The 20231-nt window shown below is 41.6% G+C and overlaps 1 protein-coding gene across 2 annotated transcripts; it reads left to right on the forward strand.

The window, feature by feature from the left end:
• Positions 1-470: 470 nt before the first annotated feature.
• Positions 471-19171, forward strand: DSN1 (DSN1 component of MIS12 kinetochore complex). 2 transcript variants are annotated; one of them, XM_036827517.1, is made up of 11 exons: positions 471-964; positions 2521-2563; positions 2789-3115; positions 5434-5507; positions 6156-6228; positions 7848-7935; positions 11655-11714; positions 12112-12186; positions 13753-13900; positions 14769-14856; positions 15439-15934. In XM_036827517.1, exons 1-11 carry the CDS (start codon positions 548-550, stop codon positions 15540-15542), a joined length of 1497 nt encoding a protein of 498 aa, XP_036683412.1. In that variant the 5' UTR covers positions 471-547; the 3' UTR covers positions 15543-15934. The 2 variants fall into 2 exon arrangements, with proteins under 2 accessions (XP_036683412.1, XP_036683413.1); XM_036827518.1 differs by lacking the exon at positions 2521-2563 and having other exon boundaries at positions 681-964; positions 15439-19171.
• Positions 19172-20231: the final 1060 nt, after the last annotated feature.

Consider the following 20231-nt stretch of genomic DNA (forward strand, 5'->3'; position numbering starts at 1 on the left):
TGAGGCTTAAAATCGGAGAATTTTGCCAAAAACAAAAGGCTTGAAGGGCTTCCCAGGCAGAGGGAATGGCTTGAGCAAAGGAGTAGAAGCAACGGGGGATGATGAGAGGAGAGGCAAGCAGTTTGGGGAGGGGCTGGACTGCAGTGAGGTTACAAAGGAGAGTTCTTGAACTTCGCCAAGTATAGAAGGGACCACAAGGGGAGAACATGTACTAGAGCAGGACTGGAAAAAGTGTGAGAGTCATGGTCCACATTTTCAGCGTTAAGAAGATAAAAGGAGGGGTGACCATGGCCTAGCGACGGAGCAGGCATCACTGCCCACCCGCTAATGCACTGTATTCCTTTGGCAAGTACCTCTCTGGACCTCTGTTCCCCATCTTAGAAAGGCTCTAAGCATACTGGGCGCAAAGGATACGCTGGTGTGACGGGACCCAGTTAGTGACTCCCTGGGCGTGGCGTAGCTGAAGAGGTGTAACAAGGCAAAGTCTAGGGTGGGAAGAACTTGGACAAAGCGGGCGGGGCAACAAGTCTTGAACACCAGTTTGCGCATGCACCTTGAGGGAAGCCGGAGTTCTGCGCGTGCGCGTGCGCGAGCCCTGGAGGCCGCCGGCCGCCGGCCGCGCATGCGCCCTCGTCTGGCGGGAGTTATACCGGAGGCGGGGCTGGCGCGGGTGGTGGATCGCCCAGCGGGCCCAGACCAGGAAGGAGCCTCCGCTTTGGCGCAGGGCGTGCCGGGGGTCACCCGGGGCCGCGGAGAGTGGCCTGCGACCTTGTTTTTCGGGGACGGAGGCTTTGGGCTGGACGGGCGTCGCTCTGAGGTCAGGAAGTCGCAGACGTCTCCCTGGACGCGGCCCCGCTCACCCGCGCACCATCCTCTTTGGGGTCGGACACCTCGGCCCAGCCCAGACCCAACCCGTCGTCACCCCCGACAGCGGGGACTAGGGGGGCTCTGCAGCCACCTCCGGGTAAGAGGAGACCCGAGGCCGGGAGGCACCTCTCGGTCGGGGCCTGTTTGCCGAGCCAACGGTCGAAACTCCAGAACAGTGGTTGAAGGCTGGGGGTGGGTCGCAGGCCGGGGTTGGAATTTAGCCTCTGCTCCAGGCTGGCCGCACAACAAGTTTGGGCCAGGCTTTTGCCCCTCTCAACCTCAGTTCTCCGATCTGCAACGTGGAATTGATGATGGTACTTACAGAGCTGTGGAAAGGATTAACGGGATAGTGATGCAAGTAAATTGTTTGCATACACACCCAGGTCCTGGAATGTAATAAGCGCTTAATGGGCGACAGTGATTGCTGCTATTATCCAGGCTTTCATCTGAGTGATACAGTCGTAACTGGGGCGATGTAGATCCTCGATCTCCCCCTCGTTGTTCTGTTATCTTTGCCATGTTGTCCTTTCGCATATATTCATTTCTCTTTACTAAGCACCCCGCAACGTACCGATTTCTGTTGGGGATGGGGGCGGGGGAAGCATGGACGATGTAGAGATGCCTCAGTCATGTCCCTGCCCTTTTCCAATCCGTTAGTTGTCTGTAACAGGCTCTAGAAATACAGTCTGGCCGGGGAGGCAGACATGTAAACAGACTTTACAGCCAGTGCTAGGGAGACCTAGGGGTGGAGCAGCCAACTCTGCCAAAGAGAAGTGGTGTGAAAGCTTCACACTTGAGCTCGATTGGGAAGGATGAATAAGCTTTACAGGCAATGTGTGCAAAGAGTCAAAAGTGGTGCGTGGAATGGGAGTGGCAGGAGAAAGCAGGAATGGGTACTAGTTAGGACTAGCTTCTGGAAGGTGTTGAGTACACTGGAGGAATCTCTGCTGCTGTCTAAAGAATGGATTGGAGGGAATTCCCCAGCGGTCCGATGGTTAGGACTCCGCGCTGTCACTGTGAGGGCCAGGGTTCAGTCCCTGGCGGGGGAGCTAAGATCCCACAAACGGCGCGGCCAAAAGTAAAATAAATAAGAATGGATTGGAGAGGAGCAATGCTGCATGTAGGAAAAACCAGTGGAGAGACTGTTAGATTCTTGGGGGAGGTGGGGGAGAGTGGTAGAAATTACGAGATCTGATCTAAATCGATAACTGGAAACGGGGAAGAGTTTTAGAGACTGTTGGAAGTAGAATGAACAGGCCTTTGGATCTCTAGAATTAATCAAGGATAATGTGATTTTTTTCATGTTTTGAAGACCATGTAGATCATAATGCCATCAACTGAATTATGCACTTAGGCACTTGTTAAACACAAAATAATTGGGAAATAAGATGGGGTACATGTTAAGGTGAGTATTTCTAGTGATGAATTCTGTAGAAATTGAGAACAGGAGGTGGTGAGCTGTGCAGATGTTCTCTGGAGGAGGTGGGTGAGGTGGGGTTGGACTGGGCCTTGTCAGGCAGGTAGAATTTCATGGGGCAAAGTGGGGCAGTTCAAAGAGACTAGAAAGCACAAGGCCGATTCTGGGGTAGTAAAGCCCCAGCAAGACTGGGACTGAAATGTGGAGAACAGATCACCTCATTTTCCTGTTTTCAGGGTTCTCCACCCAGGATGACTTCTAGATCAGAGACTGTAGAAGGTGAGTACTGTAGTGAAATTCAGTACCTCTTGGGTTCAGGTTCTTGAGCTTTACCTGAATACTTTCCTGGCTCCTGGTGGATTTGAAAGCACTTATTCACGTATTTGCAGAGATGCTTCCTCAGTGTTTCCATGATCTGGGGCATACATTTCCTTTTTCCACTTTTTTGCACAGATACTTAGTTGTGATGGGTTTGATTCTGTATTTTGACTTTTTTATAACAAGTGCTAGAAGAGGAACCAGTGGCATCTAAGACTCACGATCGTCAATTGGAATCAGATCCCAACCCTGCGGAAGCGTGTGGTAATTCGTCCACCTCCCTGGAGATGACTGAAGGCGTTTCAAAGGAACAGATTCACCTTGGCTCTAGCCCTAAAAAAGGGGAAAGTTGTGATCTCAGCCACCAGGAAGGACTTCATTCCAGGTCCCTTCATTTGTCCCCCCAAGAACAGTGTGCCCGTCATCAAGACAGGAGGCAGTCCTGGCGGCGAGCAAGTATGAAAGAAACGAACCGGCGGAAGTCACTGCCTCCCTTTCATCAGGGCATCACAGGTGGGGTGCCATGTACATAAAACAATGGAGTTCCAGCTCAGATAAGAGGCAGTGAGGTATGGCAGACAGATAGACTTGACTTTGCTGCTTACTAGCTATGTGACTGAGCAAATCTCTCTGAGCTTCAGTTTCCTCATCTGTAGGAGTATCCTAAGATTATAAGTACTGATGTCAAACACCTAGTAAGTATTCAGTATCATTGCTATTTATATCATGTTATTAGCTACCCACTGTAATCTATACCATGAACAGAAAATCTGATTTATGGTTGTTCAACACTCACCTCTGCTAAGTGAATGTTCAACATTCGCCTTTGCTAGAAGTAAAGATTTCTTCCTGTGGCTTTCGGCCTCATATCCTTAAGCAGAACAGAAGGTGGATGGGTCGCTACCTGATTTTAGGCTTTATAACTGAAAATGTCGCAGAGGGAAGGACACAAAAATATCTAGGGTAAAAACCTAGTTTTTTAGACATGCTGTATTTGAATGTGATTTTGTGTGAATTTATAATAATAGCATCTCAGTAAGCATTGAAGTACAAGATTTAATATGGAAAGTAACACATTTCAGGAAGACCTTACTAGCTGTGTGATCTTGAGCAGGTCCCTTAACCTCCTTTGCCTTACGGTCCTCACCAGTAAACGGGATGAAATAATACCTATTTTACGGGGTTGTGTGAGAATTAAATGAGTTGATATATAGCACAGTACTTGGCACACGGTAAATAAATAGCTCAAGTGTTAAGCTGTAGAGATTATTTTAAAGACATCACCTCACTTCCAGATGGTCTGATGTTTAGAAGGAATTCTGTGTAAAAAGAGCCATGTAGCATATCAGAAAATTGCTACCACAATTAGGCTCATGCACTTTACTCCATGGACGTGCCAAGAAACTTCAGTTTCCTAAGATTGCCCTAACCTGCATCTGTGTTCCAGAGCACGTGGGCCTAAAATTCTGTGCAATAGAAAATTACTGATGCATAATAAGATTTGTTATCTCCTGGTCACTACCAGCCACTTGCCAAGTTTCTTTGGTTATAGGCAGAAGGTATCCTGTTTTTCATGACTAAAAGCAAGAAGAAGTAATCAAGAGAGGGCACAAAAGAACTTTAAAAACACAGCCAGCTGAAGCTGGAGGGCAAAAAGACATGTATCTCTCCCAATTCTCAAAGCAAATTTCCTTTGCTGTATAATGGTTGATGTTTTTAAATGAACATAATTGAAAAAACAGTATCTATGTCTTCTAGTTGTTTGAGGATTCAGTGGCATAATTATGTAAAATGCCCGTTCAGTTCTGGCTGACTCACTGTGTGACCTTGGGCAAGTTACCTATTACCTAACCTTTGTCAAATGGAGTTGATAAGATACTTGGGGCTTCCCTGGCGGTCCAGTGGTTAAGACTCTGTGCTTCCACTGCAGCGGGCAGTGGTTCGATCCCTGGTCTTGGAAGATCCCACATGCCGGGCGGTGTGGGGAAAAAAATTTAAAAAGATTCACCCAGATAAGATACTTGCCTCAAGTTTTAATGAGGTGTGTATAGCGTTTAATAAAATGCCTTTTAGATAGCAAATGTTCAACAAATTACTATTAATGTATCATTAGGTCATTATAGAGAGGCAGCATGGTATTAGTGGGAAAACAGGTTTGGTGATGGACTTGGGGTTGAATTCTGGCTCCACCAGTCTCTGGCTTCAAACAAGTTATATCCCCTCTGAGCTTCAATTTCCCCATCCGTAAAATGGAGCTCATAGTTTATAAGAAGATTCTTAAGACAGCGTATGTATGTATGTATGTATGTATTCATTCATTCATTCATTCATGGCTGCACCACACAGCATGTGGGATCTTACTTCCCCGACCAGGGATCAAACCCGCGCCCCCTTCACTGGGAGCACGGAGTCTTTAACCACTGGACTGCCAGGGAAGTCCCAAGACAGTGTATTTAAAGCACACTGCAGTGCCTGTCATAGAAATACTGAAATATTCCCACCTCCTTTCTTCAAATGGTGAATATAAAACATAAAAGGAGTTAAATTTTTTTTTTTAATCTACGTTGTTTAGCAAGACAAGATTTTAATGTAGTACACAAAAGGTTCTTATAACTTTTCAAATTTAGGATGCACGGATAGGTAAATGTCATTCTTTGGTGATCTTGAACAAATTAGATGTGACTATATATGAATTCTCCCTTTAATTAGAGAAGGCTGCTTGGGTTTTCTTAAGTTGGACTGCATCAAGGGGGAGGGAATTTTTCAGTTTTTTTTACTTTGCTAACTGTGTAAGTATCCATCTCCTTCAATATGGTGATATTTTATGTTAGAGCTCTGCAGATCCATCAGTGTCAACATAGCAGAAAGGAAGCGGCTGGGCTGTCTCCTGCTTTCCAGTTTCCAGGTGAGAGTCTCAGGATTGGGAAATGCTTTCTTTTTCTTTTTTCTTTTTTTTTTTTTTTAAACTGTTACTATGACATCCCCAAAGAGAGATCAATACTGTGTGATTTATCGGTAAAGGGTAAAAGATATTTCTCTCTAGTGGGATTAATTTAAAAGCCAGCTTTAATCCCGGGAGCTGATCTGTCTCTGGACTAGGCTCTACCAGTCCCATCGGTGCTGCTGTCGCTGAGCACTGAACAGTCAGATTTCCCCGATCTAGTATATTTTGCTCACTGGCAGCAAACGATGGGAATTTACAGTGAGTGGAGGTCAAATCTAAGTTTAAGCAGTCATTTGAGGTCTGACTGCATTCTAAGTTGGTATTATATGGCTGACTGGTGATCACATCAGTTTAGATAAGCAAGTAATTTGTGTGAATTAAATGACCATTTTTTTTTCCTGAATCAAAAATCAAATCATATAGTCTAGGCAACAAAGAGTTTTTCCCTTACCTTTTGATTTTCTCATTTTGTTTTGTTTATATGAAAAATCTTAGGTGTAGAATTAAATCATGTTTACTCACATTTATTAAACATCATAAAATTACATGAACTCAGGACTGGCCTGGGAAATCTTGGTTGTTGTACTGAAAATGCTTTTCTTTATTTAGTTCTCTGTTCAGAAACTTGAACCTTTCCTAAGGGGCACTGAGGGCTTCAGTCTTGAAAGTTTTAGAGCCAAAGGTAAGTTACTAAGACTAGACAAGTGAGCTTTGACCTTGGTCTGTACCTTCTATGAGGGTCAATTGAAGCCCCATTCTCAGGATCCCCATTTACAGGAACTGCTGCCTCACAAAACCAGCTCCCCTCCTTTTTTGGGGAGTTGCATTAAAAAAATAAGAATATATGTTTATGAAGTTCAGAAGGTCCAAAAGTGAAAAAAGTGAGCCTTTCTTCCACTGTGACCCCAATCACAGTTCTTTCCTCCCAGAGGAAACCGCAGTCACCAGCTTCTTGTGTATCCTTGCAGAGAGATTTATTGCATTTCTAAACATTTATCCATTGAAATCAAATGAGTAAACCAGTCTACACTGTTCTTTACCTTGTGTTTTTTTTTTAACTTAATTTATCTTGCAGATAGTTCTATATCACACTTACAGAGCTGTCTTGACATTTTAGTAGCTACATGATACACCATTTTATAAATGTACCATATTTGATTTAACCAGTTTTTTACTGATGGACTTTTAGAGTTGTTTTCAGTCTTCTACTGTTGCAATGAATGGATAATGAATACCTTTTTATACAAGCCTGCTGGCACATATTCAAGTAAAAGTAAGATAAATTTCTAGATTGGAAATTAACTAGTGTAATTATACTCTAACTAAAAGTTTAGATTTTTTACTATTGGTGATAAAAGATATTTTTTTGTACTTCTAATCTGTGTTTCTTTTTCTTTTGAAGAGGATAATAATTTTTTCATATTTTAGAGGAGAGCCATTTGTGCTTTATTTTCTGTGTATTGTCTGTCCATATCCTTTGTTCATTTTTAAAAATTGGGATATTGGCTCTTTTATATTGATTTTGTAGGAACTCTTTATATATTAAGGAAATTAGCTGTTTGTCTGTGATGTAAGTTACAAATATTCTTTCCCAGGAATCAGTTTTCAGCTTTCCAGAAAGTAGCTATTCTCCTTACAGTGTCATTACACAATCATCCAGGTCAGAAATACTCAGTGTTACCCACTTAAAAGACCTAGAAAATACATGAACTCGGACTTAACTTAAATAGTCAGTTAAAGCTATTTATCTCAGAACTGCACTATCACCATAATTAGAGTAGATATGCCCAGGTTATTTTGATAGCTGTTTAACATATCTTTTCCCCTCTGCATTCCTCACCTGAATTTAATTGTGAACTCTTCCATATTTAAGCAGAGACCTGTTTTTACCTTATGCCCATAATTCTTTATTTGCCTCCAACATTTCTCATTACACTCTTGCCCATTGCCTGACTTCTGTAATATGTTCTTCCACCCAGTGCTAGCAGATCAAATCTCTTGAAAAGAATGAAATGTCCGTGCAGATACATCTTTTTAACTGCTTTTTCACCAGTCAAGTGTAAAAAACACTATTATAAATGTTATAAAGAGGAGTTGTCTTTCATTTTATCTATACCTATCCAAAGAAAAAAGATAAAATCTTCCTGCATATTTATACCACTTTTTTAAATGGGTGAGAATGTAACAGGGGACCCTAGAGCTGGGACCACATTAAGTATGTTATATCTTTGTCAGCAGCTCACTGTGAAAATTTATATTCTCTTTATTTTATAACATATAATTTTATTCTATTCTGTCTAGCATCTTCTCTTTCTGAAGAATTGAAACATTTTGCAGACAGACTGGAAAGTGATGGAACTCTACAAAAATGTTTTGAAGATTCAGAAGGGTAAGAGCAATTCCCTTTCTGTCCAAAATTATAATTGAATTAGGACTTTTTATTTATTTATTAAAAAAATTGTTTTTTTTAATATTTATTTATTTGGCCGCACTGGGTCTTAGTTGTGGCACGCGGGATCTTTGTTGCCGTGTGTGGATCTTCGTTGCGGCATGTGGGATCTAGTTCCCTGACCAAGGATCGAACCCGGGCCCCCTTCATTGAGGTTGCAGAGTCTTAGCCACTGGACCACCAGGGAAGTCCCTAAAAAAATTTTTAATTAAAGTATAGTTGATTTACAATGTTGTATTAGTTTCTGATGTACAGCAAAGTGATACAGTTACATATACATATATTCTTTTCCATTATGGTTTATTACAGGATATTGAATATAGTTCCCTGTGCTATACAGTAGGACCTTGTTGTTTATCTATTTTATATACACTAGTTTGTATCTGCTAATCCCAAACTCCTAATTTATCTCTCCCCACCCCCTTTCCCCTTTGGTAACCATAAGTTTGTTTTCTTTTTTCTTTTTTTTTTTTTTAAGATTTTTACATTTATTATTTATTATTATTTTTTTTATTTTTGGCTGTGTTGGGTCTTAGTTGCAGCACGCAGGATCTTCATTGAGGCATGCGGGATCTTTCATTGCTTCACGCGGGTTTCTCTCTAGCTGTGCAGGTTTTCTCTTCTCTAGTTGTGGTGCACAGGCTCCGGGGCGCGCAGGCTCAGTAGTTGTGGTGCGTGGGCTTAGTTGCTCTGCGGCATGTGGAATCTTAGCTCCCTAACAGGGATCAAACCCGCGTCCCCTGCATTGTAAGGCGGATTCTTTACCAATGGACCACCAGGGGAGTCCCCCATAAGTTTGTTTTCTATGTCTGTGAGTCTGTTTCTGTTTTGTAAATAAGTCATTTGTGTTGTATTTTAGATTCCGTATATAAGTGATATCATATGGAATTTGTCTTTCTTTGTCTGACTTACTTAGTATGATAATCTCTAGGTCCATCCATGTTGCTGCAAATAGCATTATTTCATTATTTTTTATGGCTGAGTAAATACTCCATTGTGTGTGTGTGTGTGTGTGTTTGTATACACATACGCCACATGTTTATTCATTTGTCGATGGACACTTAGGTTGGTTCCATGTCTTGGCTATTGTATAGTGCTGCTATGAACATTGGGATGCATGTATCTTTTTGAATTAGAGTTTTCATCTTTTCTGGATATATGCCCAGGAGTGGGGTTGCTGGATCATATGGTAATTCTATTTTTAGTTTTCTAAGGAACCTCCATACTGTTCTCCATAGTAGCTGCACCAACTTACATTCCCACCAACAGTGTTAGGAGGGTTCCCCTTCTTCCACACCCTCTCCAGCATTTATTATTTGTAGACTTTTTTTTTCTCACCACGCGGCTTGTGAGATTTCAGTTCCCCAACCAGGGATTGAACCCAGGCCACAGCAGTGAAATCCTAACCACTAGGAGACCAGGGAACTCCCTGTAGACTTTTTAATGATGGCCATTCTGATGGTATGAGGTGATACCTCATTGTAGTTTTGATTTGCATTTCTCTAATAATTAGCGATGTTGAGCATCTTTTCATGTGCCTGTTGGCCATCTGTATGTCTTCTTTGGAGAAATAAAACTTTTTATTTTAATTAGACAGTTGTTAGACATGCACTCAACAAACGTTTATCCAGCATCCCCTATGTACCAGGCTCTTCTAGAAGCTGGAGATAAATAGTGGTAAATAATCAAACAAGATCTCTCTTCTTATACATTGTAATAGGAGAGACGGTCAAACAAATACATAGAAAATAATGATTTCAGATAGTGATAATCTAAGAAGTCAGTAAATATGAGAGTGACTTGAGGGGTGGGCAACTTTAGCTAGAGTGTTCAGAGAAGTCCTCTGGTGATTTGACCTTTGCACTGAGACCTATAAGACCTGGATGGTGAGAAGGAACCAGCCATGGAAAGCTGAGAGGAAAAGTGCTCTTCGGGTCTTCGCTAGCCATGCAAGTTGGAGATAAATTTATGTTCTTTAGCTGTTGGCAAGCAAGAATATTAGGAGAAATTTTGCAGTCGCACCCCCAAACTGGTCGTTCCTCTTCAGGGGCAGCACCCAATCCTCTACCCACTGCCTGTAACAAATCATGTAACTTGGGCTTACACTTTTGACTTCACAAAGGTCTACCTTTCTGTGGATCCTTAGAATTAACATTACTATTCAGGAAATGAAAAATATTTTAGTTCAACGTAGCTTCTCTTTTTTTTTTTTTTTTAGCTTCTCTTTTAATACAGTATATATATATATTTTTTCCGTCAGTGCTCCTTTATTGTTCTTCACTGTACATATCTTACCATGAGAGAATTACATTTATCAGGCAGCACTGAAGCTATTTATTCCCTTCTTATTCCATTAATTAAACTATAATACAATCACTTGGGTTACCCATAACCAATCTTCGGAAGATTAATATAGGATGCTATTCTTTTGCTCATATTTGGCCTCTGCAGGGTAATGAAACAGCAATAAGGTTTATGTTCCCATAACTTAATGCAGTATATTTAAGCCACAGGCTGCTGCATCTCAGCCAGAGGTGATAGAGGCTGTTTTTCACAGGCCTTGGTAGAAAAACACGAACGGTGACACACTGATTTGCTTTTGCCAGGTAGAGTACCAAGTACATCTGCAAAATTTTGGCATTTTCAATGCCTCCTGCTTTTCCTTTAGGATTAATCGCCCTACAGAGCCGAGGCATTGGTTTAAGTAAAACATATCCAACCAGTAGCTTCAGTTTAAGTGGGAATACAAGATGGTTATATGGAAAAGTATTGTTGGTTCTTAAAAGATGTTAAGGTTTTGATTAGTGGGAAGGGAAGAGGCTAAAAAACGGCGTGAACAAAACTTTGGAGATTGAAACCCTCAGATGTTTGATGCTGAATGGCATTATATGAGACAATAGATAAAGGGTAATTGGAATCAAAGTTAATGAGCTGGACAGAGCCAGAACCTTAAGTGCCAGGTTAAGGAGTTATGGCTTTTCTTCTGAATGCAGTGGAGGGTCACAGAATTTTTAAGCAAGGAAAAAAATTAAAGGAACATTTTAAGAAAGGTTAATCTGGCTGTGTGCGAATTAGAATTGGTGAGAGAAATAAATGATGAAGAGACCACTGAGAAAGCTGTTACCTGGTGCAAAAGTGAAATAGAGCCCAAGAATAAATATTTGTTGAAAGATAAATTCTGGGACTTCTCTAGTGGCGCAGTGGTTAAGAATCCGCCTGCCAATGCAGGGGACACAGGTTCGAGCCCTGGTCCAGGAAGATCCCACATGGGCACAGAGCAGCTAAGCCCATGCACCACAACTACTGAGCCTCTGCTCTAGAGCCCGCGAGCCACAACTACTGAGCCCGTGTGCCTAGAGCCCGTGCTGTGCAGCAAGAGAAGCCACCGCAATGAGAAGCCCGCACACCACAACGAAGCCCCTGCTCAGCGCTACTAGAGAAAGCCTGCATACAGCAAGGAAGACCCAACGCAGCCAAAAAAAATAAATTGAAGAAAACTTTTTAAATAAATAAATAAATTTAAATCTTCAGAAACGTTTTTTAAAAAAAAAAAAGATAAATTCTGAACATGTTTTATTGCCATTAAAATTATGTAAGGTGTCCATAGCAAGTGCTCTTGGAAGGTTTGTGTTAATCTCATCATCCTGTCTGTATTCTAGAAGAGCACCAGATTTGTCTCTGGAAACATCAGTGGCTGAGATGAAGGAATATATAACCAAGTAAGTGAAAATGAGTGAACCTTTGTTGGAAAATCTAAATTCATCTGGGAAAAATAACTAAACCTGGGAAAAAGGAATAGTAAACATCCTGTTCAGTGTGTCAATACTAGTATACCCACACTGGAAGTTAGACAGCTGCACACTGGGATTTTATGGGCTGTACTGATGGCCAGTTTCATAGAATGGAGTCTAGAGACTAAAGATGTGGATTTGATATTAACTCATGTTTGATTTGATTAAATTAATAGCCTCTGAATTGGTCATGCTTTCTCATCCTTTTATGACCTTTTTATTCATATCTTAGAACCAGAGTAGACACCTAATACACTTATTGTTGCCCTGAGTGATTCAGAGTGAGATGATAAAAAATTAACTGCATTTTTTTCTGTTCCTATAGGTTTTCTTTAGAACGTCAGAGTTGGGATCAGCTCTTGCTGCACTACCAGGAGGAGGCTGAAGAGATCATATCCAGGTTAGATCTGTGACAGGAAATAGGAAGCTTTTACCTTGTGGAATTTGATTTGAATTGATTTCAGTTCTGTTAGCACAAATTGAACGATGAATCCATTCTTAGAGGCCAATCAACTCATCAAATCCCTGTAACGTGTATATTAGCACTTTGTAAATGGAGAGTGAGGGGGAAGGGAAGGAAGAGTTGTCACTATTTTCAGTCAAAGAACAGAATTGCCTCTGTTCTGTGTCCTTGGCTGCCATTCCACATCCTGGGGGAGACAGGCACATTTCTGCCCTGTACCTGGCAACCTGGGGCTGGGCCAAGAACAGTATCAAGGGACTTCAGTGAGCACATGGTCTTTGAGCTGCAGGTATGGGAGAGAACCCTGGCCAGGGCCTTCACGGAGATACAGACATGAAATGGGTAATGGAAGATGATGTGTAGGAGAGAGAGGATCTTTGTCTGGGTCTTGAAGGCATAAGAAAATGGGTAAGTGCTAGATTTTGATTCCATTTTACCATCCAAACCAGTGATTTTAAGCTTTTTTTCCCAAACAGAATCTTAGCTAGAAATGTAACTATAAAACATTAGCCAAAATAGTAATTGCAAAAGTGGCCTCTTAGTAGAGAGGTGCTTTGAGGAACACAGTTTGAAAAACTCCCCCAGTCTAAGCATTGATGGTTATTAGTTACTTTCTTCACCCTTTAAATGTTCTATTTATGAAGATAGATAATGTATAAGATGGCAGTTTCAGAATAAAAACTTTTTTTTTTTTTTTTTCAGAATAAAAACTTTTGATGGGGCATAGCTTAATAGTTAAGAGGAATGCTTCTGGAAGCAGACTGTCTCTATTCAAATCCTAACTACTCCTTACTTCTGTGACCTTAGGCAATCTGAAGTGCCTCATTTGAAAATGGGGATAATATTAGTTCATACCTCGTTGGGTTATTATGAGGGTTAAATAAGGTTAAATGGAAAGTGCTTAGCTGTGTATGGCACCCAGTAAGCACTCAGTAAATTGTAGTAGCTGTTACTAAAGAGTCATCATCAGTTTTCATGAACTGTCCATTATATTCAGTTTGTGGTTGTTGTTGGGGTTTTTTGGCCACACGCCGTGCAGCTTGCGAGATCTTAGTTCCCCAACCAGGGATCAAACCCACACCCTCGGCCATGAAAGCACGGAGTCCTAACCACTGGACCTCGAGGGAATTCCCTATATTCAGTTATTTTAGATAATTGAAGTGGGCCAGCATCTCTTTGGTAAAAGATTATAGACGTTGACTTCAGGATAGCAGGCTTTGGCTTTACCCCAAGTGTAGTCCTTTTTGTAAATGGACCTTACTGTTAGGTGGAGTCAGCTAACCTTCTAGCATTTCCTGGAGTCCAGGGGTATAAAAATATTAATATCGGATAATGATCTCAGAATCTCCTGTTAGTTAGAGAGCCTGTACTTTCAGTGGGGTGGAAGAATATTGATTCAGGTTAATAAAGCCTTCTAGGAGGTTTTTTCCCTAGGTAATCTTTACTGTTTTCCCCAGAAAATGATTATAAAATTATTTGAAAGCTCTTTTGTTTTGTGTTTAGAGGATCAACTGAAACCAAAAATACTGAAGTTGAAGTGGAACCTACAGCATATCTTGGGTCTTCCCAGAGTGAAGTCCTTAATACAAAGCCTGACTACCAGAAAATATTACAGAACCAGAATAAAGTCTTTGATTGTATGGAGTTGGTGGTAAGTTGGGTCATGTTTCTTTTGTTGAGTTATCTAGCTTTGCTACCTTGTCATCCTTGGAAATTAAAAGACGTGGAGAATATGCGTAATTAGATGAGATAAGAGATATTCAACTCTACCTTGGGGAAACATGGAGAGACAATGGAAGAAAAGAAACGAATAAATGGTGATAAGTGCTAATAAATCAGGTGGAGGGAGGGCTGTAGGTTGCTATATAGAGGGGTTGAAGGTCCTGCTAAGGTTCTACTTTAGTAAGACTTGAAAGAAATGAGGAATGATCCATGAGGACATTTTGGAGAATAGTAGTGCATCAGCCCAAGTATTAACAGGAAGCACATGGCATTTGATATAGGATAATTCAAGGAGAGTCTGTTTACAGAGGGGCTAAGTACAAAAGTGTGGGTTTCAGGAAACCAAAAGTAATCTGGGGCTTAGAGGCAGCTGAGCTATTTACCTGTCGGCTGGAGGAAGGAACAGTTACTGTGGCACCTGGCAGGGAGTCATATAGTGGGATGCTTTGAGAGAGCCATGACGTTCAGTTGAGAGACACAGCTAACTCAAGATGACCCTTCTGGAAGCAGGCCTGGGTAAAATACCCTGGCCTCATTCAGCTCCCTTGCACTTGGCTCCTTCTTGGCCAAGCCCACCCAGAAACCAGAGGACATGGGATCTTGTTGGAGGTTGTGCAGGTCAGCCCGCTGGGGCATAGAGCAGTGTGGAGAAGAGTGGAGTGGGGATGTCTGGCATAAGCATTCCAGGTTGAAAGAACAGCAAAAGCAAAGCTCCTGAGCAGGAGCTCTCCTGACATGTTTGAGGAGCCTCAAAGATGCCTGGACCCTTACAGTTGACAGCTGTCTTTTGTCTGCAGATGGACGAACTGCAGGGATCCATGAAGCAGCTGCACGCCTTTATGGAGGAAAGTACCCAGTGCCTCCAGAAGGTGTCAGTACAGCTCGGTAAGCCTGTCTTAAGGGGACCAGAGCTTGTACTGTTTTATGTCTCATAGCCCTTCGGATACACACTACCCTTCAAAACATATGGTCTCAGAGGGTAAGGCCTATATCTGGTGGGGTTTCTTTTCCCCTCACAATAACTATTACGTTGTGGGTACTCAAAGTTGATGGGAAATTTGTAGATGTAAATTCCACAGAAGCACAGTAGACTGAGAATTAAATCTCCACAAACTGTGTTGTTTGGGTAAATCCAAGACTTAAGAAATACCCATTGCCTTTTTTCCCTTTTCCTTCTTCAAGAATCCACTAAGTGACACTGACATTACTTATCCATCACTTTTTCTGACCACCTCCAGCCCTAAATTATGTGCTATACATACCTTCATTTCATTATTCATTGGATGGTATTGTGGTTGTAGTTGCAGCTGGCTTTCCTGCCAGACTGCCATCTCGTAGAGGGCACATGCTCTAATTTGTTGTTGGAATGCCCTTCTGTGTGTCTGGCACAGTGTCCACACAGTAAGTTTTCAATAAATGGTATTTGAATTCAATTGAAATTTATTTTTTGGCTCCTTTTCTCTGCAGGGAAGAGAAGCACGCAACAATTAGATCCTTCACCAGCTCGAAAACTGCTCAAGCTTCAGCTACGGAAGCAGCCTAGCACATGTTGCTCTAAATCTTGTCAGTGACCTTATGCAGCTTTTCTGCCACAGGATGCTCCAGAGGAGAGAAACAGGAAGAGTGCCCCAGTGCACGGCAACTGCACAGCGGGCTAAGCTGTGACATCTGCCCTGTTGCCTTTGAAGATAACTGGCTGACTATAAAGCACTTCGATTTTTTTCTTAAAATGATGGAATTTATGCATCTGAAAGAATGTCATATAGAAACTTTTTCCAAGAATGTGCAAAGTGCTTGAGACTTCTGCTTTGGAATGACCTTCAGAACTAGTGGCCCATTCTTTTAAATATCCTTTGTGATGAGAAACCTTCCTCTTGTGAAGATGTTTTTCAGGCTTTGAAACAACGCAAAGTCATTCAGGGCCAAATCCGATAAACATTTTAGGGGTCGTCCTGGTTGTAAAGGGAATGAGACTGATTTCTAGTGTGGCTTTGAAGGTGATTTTAGGATCGTGTTTTAGCATCGTGTGGATACATAAATCACATCACAACATGTCCAAATTGAAGGAAGTACCACTCATTCTCTATATCCTGTTGTCTATAGTGTGCTTTAGCTTTTAATATTGAGTGGACATCCTAAATCCTGGATTCATGGCAAGAAGGGGTTAAGTACCTCTTTTCATTGTTCTCCATATTTGTTAATAATACGCATTATAAGATTGCACATACTTAAAAGCTTTCCCTTGTCTTTGTGTATATTTTGAGTGTATAAAAAAATGAAAAGGCAGGGAAGGCTTAGCAGAAAATAGGATTCTTTGCCAGGATCTGGAAGTGAACAGTAGTGTGGAGATATGCCTCAGCATTAACTACCAGTAAAACACCAGCTAATTTATTGTTAGTGTCTCTTATTCTCTGGTCCTCCTATTAGGACGAAATCCATTTCACTTAAATACCCAGTCATTATCCTAAGTCTTAAGCCTTCGCCTAAGCACCAGTTAGTGAGAGGTGATATCTCCTTGCTTTGACCTACATTCCTTATTCTTTCATAGGTTTGCAGAGCCCCTGCTGTATGCCACACAGAGCTGTAGGAACTGGGAAGAGAGCAAAGAACAAAAACAGACTCGGGACCTCCTTTCATGGTGCTCACAGTCTAGTGGGGACAAGGGAACAAGAAGACACGGAACAAGAAGAGAGCCCTAGTCCACAGAAGTGATGTTTTAGTTAACTTGGGAAGGAGAAAGGAGTTAAATAGGGCAGTTATTTGAGGTAAAAGGAGCAGCATTTACAAAGGTCTGAGGGGAGAGAGAGAAATGTAAGAGCCACGTTAGACAAAGATAATCGAAAGTCATTGGAAGGTTTTGAGAGAGGGAGAGAAGGGATCAGAGCTTTATTTTTAAAAGGTCAGGGACTTCCCTGGTGGTCCAGTGGTTAAGACTCTGCACTTCCACTGCAGGGGGCGCGGGTTCAGTCCCTGGTCAGGGAATTCAGATTTTGCATGCCACGCGGCAGCAGCCAAAAAAAATCACTCCAGTTGCTGTTTGGAGAACAGACAGAAGCAAGTATGTGTGGGTGTGAGAGACCAGTTGGGCTATTGTAGTCATCAGGTGGGGAATGACAGCCTGTGCTGGGAGTTGGCAATGGATGAGTGCGGGGAGTCGTCTACAGTGTCTGGAACATAGCAGGCATGTCACCTACGTGTTAAACGCCTAACTGCCACGTATTAACTGACCGAGAAAAAGTTATTTAACCTCTTATTTGTAAGATTGGGGGAATGATAGAATCTATATCACAGGGATGCTATAAGGGTTAGATTAAATAACGTAAGTTTAGAACAGTGGTATGAATATGATGGAGGGGGTGGGTAATAGAGCAGATAATGAGATGGGAAAGCTTGCAGTTCAGTTTGGAATGCCAAACATGTCAACTAGAATGTTGGATATACAGGTGGAAAACTGGGTAGGAAAACCTGGACTAGAAATAAAATTTGGAAGTTACTGATACCTAGTTATTAAAGCCTTAAGAGTAGATAATATTGTCCAGAGTAGAGCAAGAAGGGAAACTGGACAGACCCAAGGAAAGCTTTTAGGAATCAGAGGAGTGGTGTTAATTGCCTACTCTCAGAAGCAGAATAGTATAGTGGAAAGAGTGTAGAATTTGGAGTGAATCTTCATCCTTATCCTCAATTTCCTTTCTGTGAAATGGGGAGAGATCACCTCTCTCCAAAGGGGATTGTACCTCTCCAGCCCCATTTTATCTACTACATTGTATTACATCTTTTGTTGATAAGAATTTGTTTAAGCCCAAGGATAAGAAGTATGTTTTTGTGTCTTCAACAGCTATGCAAGATAGAGCACAGAAAAAGAATATTTAATAAGCTCTCAACATTCTATACACATACAGACCACAACTTTATGAGATAACTTCTATTTTTTGTCATTATAGATGAGGAACTCAGGCATGGAGGGGCTTAATAATCTAACCAAGAACATATAGATAGGAGTGGAGGGTCAACTAGAACCCATGTGGCACTCAGTAAATGTTAACAAATCATATAATAAAAGGCTGTGCTCAGTATTAGTTTTCCCTCTCCCCAAATTTGGTTCAGGAATTGCACTTGATGAATATTATAGACATTTGCAGCCCTTGAGATGTTTGGTAATATTCTTCCATTTGCCCTACTTTAGTTAAGAGAATATCTTGCTTTTAGTCAATGATACTTAACACTAAAGAAATAATAGATCAAATTATAAGCTCTTTCAAGGAAGGGAGTATGTCCTGTACATTTTGGTGTTTCTTAAATTTGGGTGTAATTAAGCTTAATGTAATCATTCTGGGGAAAAAAAATTCCATTTCTCATGTTGCACTCTAAAAAGGAGATGGTGTGGCTGGTGGCTGTAGTAGAGGTGATACAATGGAGGACTGGGAATTAGGAGCCCTGTCTTGGATTCTGGTTCTTTTCTTTTTTAACTTTTATTGGAGTATAGCTGATTTACAATGTTGTGTTAGTTTCTGCTGTACAGCACAGTGAATCAGTTATACGTATACATATATACACTCTTTTTTAGATTCTTTTCCTATATAGGTCATTACAGAGTATTGCGTAGAGTTCCCTGTCCTATATATAGTTCTTAAGTTACTGGTTCATTCACCAAAAACTTACTAAGCCCTTTCTTCATGCCAAACACTGTGCTAGGTGCCATGTGACATTGGGTACCTCTCAGGGCCCATGTCAAAGGAGGATGCTATGCCCTGTAAAGCAGGGGTCCCTAACCCACGGGCCGTGGACCGGTACTGCCTGAACCATCCTCACCCCCCAACCCCCCACCGTCCGTGGAAAAAATTGTCTTCAATGAAACCGGTCCCTGGTACCTAAAAGGTTGGGGCCTGCTGCTGTAAAGAGCTCTTAGGGGCTTCCTAAGGATGCAACTCGGCAGAATGGGAGAAGCCAGCCAGACACAGCACTCAACTCCCCTCCCTCTGAGCAGTTCTAGTTTAAGGTTCTCCAGGGAGACTCCACAGCAAGAAAACTACAGTACTCCCCCCTTAACCGAGGGGGATACGTTCCAGGACCCCAGTGGATGCCTGAAACTGAAGATAGTACCAAACCCGATATGTGCTACGTTTTTTCCTATATATACACACCTACAATAAAGTTAATTTATAAATTAGGCACATTAAGAGATTAACAGCAACAATAACAAAATAGAACAGTCATAACAATATACTGTAATAAAATTTATATTTTTTTTAATTAAAAAATTTTTTTGACTGCACCATGCGGCCTGTGGGATCCTAGTTCCCCAACCAGGGATCGAACCCGTACCCCCTGCATTGGAAGCGTGGATTCTTAACCACTGGACTGCCAGGGAAGTCCCCTGTAATAAAATTTAGGTGAATGTGGTCTCTCACTCTCAAAATATTGTATTGTCTTGTACTCACCCTTCTCACAGATGATATGAGATGATACAATCCCTATGTGATGAAGTGAGGCATTGTGACATAGCATTAGGCTACTATTGACCTTCTGACTGTACATCAGAAGGAGGATCATCAAGCCATGATGATGTCAATGGTTGGATGTCAGGAGCAGATGATGTTGATGGTTGGGGATCCACGATAGATAGTTGAAGGGTTTTTTGCTGAAAGCTTTTGGAAGAACATTGTAATTGGAGTTGCTGTCTCTTTAACTCATCACAGTGTTGCTGCAGAGTTTGTAATCCTTTGGTGATCATGAATGGCTACAGTGCTTCTTTTCATCTGAGGATCATATTCCATAATTTTGAAATTGATTGTGAAATTCGAAACACTTTGGCAAGTTTCAGTAATGTCCACATTGCTGATTCTGCTTCAGTTTCTTCACCTTCCTCTTCCTCTGCAGATGACTCCACAAGTTCTTCCAATAACTCGCTTGTTAACACTTCTCGGTGGCCTTCAATATGTTCTTCCACTTCTTCATCAAGCATGTCAGCAAATTCTTCTCCACCAACTTGTCTTGCTACATGAATGAGTTTCCTAACTTCTCCATCGAGCCTCAGTAAACTTTAAAATCATTCATGACTTCATAAGTTCTTCCAGCAGGCATTTACAGTTTCTGGTTTTAATTCATTCACTGCAGCTTTGATGAATGTTATTGCGTTGGCAATAGCGAATGATTTCCAGCACTGCTTTATGTCCAGATGAAAGTCTGCATTAATTGCTGAATAAATGTGATCATATATCAGGCGGGTGTATGTGGCCTTGACAAACCAAGTGATGCCTTGT

The sequence above is a fragment of the Balaenoptera musculus genome, chromosome 15 (genome assembly GCF_009873245.2).
Source record: "Balaenoptera musculus isolate JJ_BM4_2016_0621 chromosome 15, mBalMus1.pri.v3, whole genome shotgun sequence".
In the NCBI taxonomy this organism is placed as follows: Eukaryota; Metazoa; Chordata; class Mammalia; order Artiodactyla; family Balaenopteridae; genus Balaenoptera; species Balaenoptera musculus.

Coding starts and splice junctions, on each gene's coding strand:
- DSN1 (XM_036827517.1), top strand. CDS start 548: ATGCACCTTGAGGGAAGCCGGAGTTCTGCGCGTGCGCGTGCGCGAGCC. Junction 2,564..2,788: donor TAGATCAGAGACTGTAGAAG/GTGAGTACTGTA, acceptor TTTTATAACAAG/TGCTAGAAGAGGAACCAGTG. Junction 11,715..12,111: donor ATGAAGGAATATATAACCAA/GTAAGTGAAAAT, acceptor CTGTTCCTATAG/GTTTTCTTTAGAACGTCAGA.